Below are 6,035 nucleotides of genomic sequence, written 5' to 3'. Positions count from 1 at the left end.
CTTTTTCTTTTCTTTTCTTTTTTCATTTTTCAGGTGATGGAAGTTATAAGTTTGTCTCTATCACATGAGATAACTTATCTTCTTTAACATGATATTAATAAAATGTATAAAAAAATCTCGGTATTTTGTTACACCTTTCAAAAGCGATAGATAATCATGGTGGTCTTACCAAAAGGTCCACGTAGCTCAAACTGACCGCTCAGTACGGTTTCATAGTCGTCTAATTTTGTAGGTGAATTGCTTTTGTCTTTTATGGGCCCACCTATAAAACCTACAAAAATTATGTAGCAATTATCTTTAAAAAAAAAAGAATATGGGATCAATTTTGTTTATCTTTGTACCTCTTAATAAAAATTTCTATAATAAAAATCATGTATCACTGTTATATATCACGAATGCATTTGGTGAAATGCCTCACGATTAGGAATGAGATGATGTATAAATTACACACAGAGAGATAACATATAAAGTTATTAATGACCTTTATTTAAAAGACTTAAAGTTATTAGGTTGATTAATTGGTTTCAAAGTATTAACCATTTCTCTTTATTTTATTAGTTGTACTTATTTATCCTAAAAATATATTTTCTAAAAAACAAGTATATAAAATTTATCCCTAAAAAAAACATTTAAGAAGTGTTTGGTACGTATTCTTCAGGATTCTTGAAAAACTGAATTTTTTTAAATTTTTAATTTTCGGATATTATCGTAAACATATTTTTGAAAATCGAAATTCTCGGATAAAAAAATTTCTCCTCTACCAAACGTTCCCTTAAAGTAAACTTGTAAGTAGGGGTGAAAGTGGGCTGGGTTGGGCCAAACTTTGTCCCGAAAAGCCCAAGCCTACGCCAAAAAATTTTAATTTGACCTGACCCAAGCCTAGTATGAGTCTAACTGTTAGCCTGACTTGGCCCGTTTATAAAAAAAACAAATGGCCTGGCTTGGCCCGTTAGCCTGTTAATTTTTAACTTCAAAGCATAACCATGAATCAACTTTACGAAGTACTCAAATTCTGTTGCTACACCAAAAATCATAATTTTAACATCCAAACAGAATCATGAATCATAACAAAACTCATACAATATGCATTTAAGTTATTTTCAAAAGCAAAATGCTCAAACTAAATAACATATATTTCATCATATCCAACAATCAAATCTATACTACGTAAATTAAAATAACTACATAAATCCAACAAACACATCATGATGCTTGTAGTAAGTATAATTTTTCCCAAAAATCTTTTAAAATATACATATACACAATCTAACATATTGAGATGTTGGTTCTTCCTATATAAAAAATAAAGTAAGATTTCTATTAAAATATAATTAAGTTATAAATAATTGTAATTGATTAAATTTATATCTTTTATTTTTCCTTCAAAGCATACTTACTCTATTTTATTTTATTTAAAATAAATAGTATAATATTGGTCGGTCTGTAGGCTTATAGGCTCGGCGTTTTGAAAGTGGGTCCACGACCTTTTTTATTAAACAAATTTTTTTATGACTCAAGCCCGACCTATTATACAAAATATATTAGGTCAGAATTAACCTGATGTAGGCCGAGCCGTAGACCTCTTTAAAACGACCCAGCTCAATTTCACCTTTACTTGTAACGTGAATAAGAAATATTAGAATGATCTTCTTTTTCTCTCTCATTTCATATCTAAAAGGTGTGAAAGGAAAGTTAACAAAGTCATATGAAAATAGGGAGAAGTGTGTATTCTAAAAAAAAGTGAAAGAAATAGATAAATTATGAAAATGACAGAATTGACAACACACGTAATAACATTGTTAAACATTAGTACAGAACACACAGAGACAGCTAGCCTCAAGTTTTGACTTCAATGTTGCTCACTCGGTTTCTTGTTCGAGTTTGCAACCTTTCATTGTCGTAGGATGCATTGCAACAATGTATCTTTCACACTTCACTTTCCTTCGCTTTCTTGTCCACAGCAGTTCCCACGCATTATCTTGGATATTTTCTAGCATTTCAAACACCATTTCCGTTCATATCTGCTAACAACAGAAACAGCTTCTTCCAACTTCAATAATGTTCTTTCACTCTTTTGCATCGTTTCTGGTTATTTTACTTTGTCACCATGCACTTCCTCTTCTTGCTGATCCAAGAGCCACGGAGGCAGCAGTGTTATGCACCAACAGAACTGCTCCAATGCCTGACCCTCAAGTTTTGAAAGCAAATTTTTTTGATGCCTTGGAAGCATTGACCTCTCTGGTTACGAGACAAAGATATGCAGCTGTTGTTAAAGGGACTCAAAATGCCACCGTCTATGCTTTTGGCGAGTGCATGAAAGACCTTTCTCGACCAGATTGTGATGTCTGCTTTGCCAAGTGCAAGACACAGGTTCTCAGGTGCTCCCCATTTCAGAGAGGCATTCGTGGTGGCAGGCTTTTCTTTGATGGGTGCTATCTAAGGTACGATGACTACAACTTCTTCAATGAGAGTCTTAGTTTTCAAGACATGACAGTGTGTGGAACCAAAGATTTTACTGGGAATAGGACTGTTTATAAGGCCAATACTCTGGAGTTAGTGAGAAATTTGAGCATAGAAGCACCAAAGAGTGAAGGGTTCTTTGTGGGGTCTTTGAGTCGAAGGAATGTTACTGTTTATGGGTTGGCTCAATGTTGGAAATTTGTGAATGGCAATTCCTGCAAGAACTGTTTAGCTGAAGCTGTTACTAGGATTGATTCATGTACTCCAAGAGAAGAAGGGAGGGTATTGAATGCTGGATGTTACTTGAGGTATTCTAATCACAAGTTCTATAATAATTTAAGCAACGATACCCCTCTTCCTCGAGGAAATCAAGGTGAGTTGGTGGCACTGTTCGGAAATTTCCCTTCTCTCTCTCTGTTTTGGTTGGTGTTTTTGTGCTTTTAAGCAATTTCAGGTGCACATTTTGTCCATGTTGTTTTTTGTTTGTTATGGTAATTTATTTCTTAACAATAAGACAATAGACCTTGTTATGCAAAGCAAAAATCTTCATAACTCGATCATTATTATGAGATATCATACCAATAAAGCCATGTATTAATAATGTTTTGTTAGGAAGTAGAAATTTTGGTATCATTGTGGCTGCATCATCTTCCACCCTGGCTCTTCTGCTGATTGTTGCAACAGTTGTTTTCTTCATAAGGACAAATTTACTGAAGCGGAGGAGAGGTATCAGTGTGTGATATTTGGGAATATTACAGATTGTTCAAACTTCAACTACTGAAACTTATTGTAATGTTTGCTTTTACCTCAGAAAGAAGACAGTTTGGTGCACTTTTGGACACAGTGAACAAGTCAAAACTAAATACGCCATATGAAATTCTTGAAAAAGCTACAAATTACTTCAGTGATTCAAATAAGCTAGGAGAAGGTGGATCAGGTTCAGTTTATAAAGTAACTTCTGATCTTTACCTATTATTATCTTTTTGACGTTTTGACCACCAAATTGTTGCTTAAAGATGGGTTGACAGTGCTTTTATATCAATATAGGGAGCTCTGCCAGATGGAAATACCGTGGCCATAAAAAGACTTAGCTTCAACACAACACAATGGGCAGATCATTTCTTCAATGAGGTCAATTTGGTCAGTGGCATTCATCACAAAAATCTAGTGAAGATTTTAGGGTGCAGCATTACAGGACCTGAAAGTCTTCTTGTTTATGAATACGTGCCTAATCTGAGCCTCCATGATCACCTATCTGGTTGTTATTTTATATCTGATATCTGGTCTTAAAGACATTACCTTTTAATTTAGAATTGTTACTTATGTCTCCTTTTATCTGTTCCAGTTAGAAGGAATTCTCAACAGTTGACATGGGAAATCAGGCATAAGATCATATTGGGAACGGCAGAAGGTTTGGCCTATCTTCATGAGGAATCACAAATGAGAATCATTCATAGAGATATAAAATTAAGCAACATTCTGCTTGATGATAACTTCACACCCAAGATTGCTGATTTTGGACTTGCTAGATTATTTCCAGAAGACAAGTCTCACCTCAGCACAGCCATTTGTGGCACACTGTAAGTTCAAGACCCTCAGTAATATAATGCAGATACATTACATAAATGAAATTCAAATAAGATTGGGGGAAGAAAAAACCTTTTTTTTATAAGGGTTTAGTGTTTCTCCACTTATTGCTCCCATACATTTTCAACACACGGTTCATAACTTCAGATACTCTTTCTACACACTCTTACAATTTATTTTATGTCCACATGTAGGGGTTATATGGCTCCAGAGTATATAGTTCTAGGGAAGTTAACTGAGAAAGCTGATGTCTATAGTTTTGGAGTTTTAGTTATTGAAATTGTATCCGGCAAAAGAAGCAGATCCTTTGTTAAAGATTCAATTTCCATCTTACATACGGTAACACTCTTTATCATTTGGCATACTTCTACTAATTCATTTTGAGCTTTTAACAAGTGTTCTTACGGATTTTCATAGGAGATTGATCATTTTTATTTTCTCCTATTGTACAACTTCAAGGTTTGGAGCCTTTATGGATCAAATAGGCTATGTGACATTGTTGATCCAATCCTTGAGAGATTTTATCCGGTAGAGGAAGCATGCAAACTCCTTAAGATAGGGCTGCTTTGTGTACAAGCATCTGCAGAGCTACGACCACCAATGTCAGTAGTTGTAAAAATGATTGTTAACAATCATGAAGTTACTGAGCCAACACAACCACCGTTTCTTAGTTGTGGTAGTTCAGAATTCAGCAAATCTACTTTACCAGGAGATAGTTTTCAATCTGGATCCCACACTCAGTCTTCAGGGGACAGCATGACCAAAAGTATGATTGAGCATAGAAGGGACACACTATAAATCTGAATATTTTAGAGCACACAACCCATAAGAACCTTTATCGTAAGAGCACTTTAATTCTTAATAAAGACAGCATGCTGGACAAAATGGTTTCAACTAAAAACATGGCTTGTACATATTACATGCAAAGGTGCTTGATATGCTTTTGCATATATTGGTTTTACCTTCTGATAAAAAAATTAAATTAAATATAAAAGTTGAGTTTTGGTCAAAACATATGCATATTACATATCCTTGTTATGAAAAAGTATCAATGAATAGGGTGATCCAAGCAAACTATTATTCTTTTGTAACCATTTCACTTTTCTTCGAATTTGTAGACATCGGGCTCTTTAGCACTTGATCTATAGCTTGTTTGAATAAAGAAAAATGCTAAATAGTTCTGGTATAAGATCTTTAAAATTAAAATTAAAAAAAAAAAAAATTGCCGGAACAGACCGTTAGGAATTTGGACACTTACAACCAAAAATTATTTCCAGAAAGGGATAAAGTACGCCGATGTATGAATGATTTAGAGAGCTAATGATATAGAAATACAATATTCAATCCCTTACCATGGGCCTTATCGATTAGTCCAATGGACTAGACCTATTTGGTCAGTTTATAACAATTACAATGCCCAAATTGAAAAAGTTACCAAAAACACATTCCATGTTGACCTAGATTTTCGTCTGCACAAGATGTGAGTAATGGAGCTTCCACATTAGGATTGCAAAGCTTCCGCCTTTTATCCCACATTTAAAATTCCAACTAAACAATCTATTAAACCACTAATACATGCGCCACGTCATGACATCATCATCTTCTACTCTTATTAATTGGATGTTGGTTTGTATTGGAAATATTCACGTGTAAAGTGTTGAAATCCCATATAAATGAAGAGAGGCGGGGGGGGGGGGGGGGGGGGCATAAAATTATAATTTTAAGATTTTGGATTGAAATGTTGGGTTGAATCTACTTACTTATCATGATTTTGATTCTTGACTGAGTTTGTTAGAGAAGTATAACTTTTTGGGTTGAAATGGTTTTGGTGTCATGGGTTCATCTCCTCCTCCTCTCACTTTCTTTTGTGAAATTTCTTAGCGTAGGCAGGTGGGCATGTGTATTATTCACCCTTGAAGCTAGCTCTCGGGCTCTTGTATGAGAGAGCGTGTTAAAGATATATAAAATCATTAATATAATCCTATTTA

At 34.4% G+C, this 6,035-nt stretch overlaps 1 protein-coding gene across 1 annotated transcript; it reads left to right on the top strand.

The window, feature by feature from the left end:
* The first annotated feature begins 2,058 nt into the window (after nt 1-2,058).
* On the top strand, nt 2,059-4,845 carry LOC133315199 (cysteine-rich receptor-like protein kinase 3). The gene is made up of 7 exons (XM_061516777.1): nt 2,059-2,833; nt 3,073-3,186; nt 3,272-3,411; nt 3,508-3,718; nt 3,806-4,040; nt 4,242-4,386; nt 4,507-4,845. The coding sequence occupies exons 1-7, from the start codon at nt 2,059-2,061 to the stop codon at nt 4,843-4,845; spliced, it is 1,959 nt and encodes a 652-aa protein (XP_061372761.1).
* Nucleotides 4,846-6,035: the final 1,190 nt, after the last annotated feature.

Source organism: Gastrolobium bilobum, unplaced genomic scaffold (genome assembly GCF_033153095.1).
Source record: "Gastrolobium bilobum isolate Gb01-03AN ecotype WA unplaced genomic scaffold, APGP_CSIRO_Gbil_v1 utg13952, whole genome shotgun sequence".
Lineage (NCBI taxonomy): Eukaryota > Viridiplantae > Streptophyta > Magnoliopsida > Fabales > Fabaceae > Gastrolobium > Gastrolobium bilobum.
This window is presented reverse-complemented; position numbering and strand designations above follow the sequence as displayed.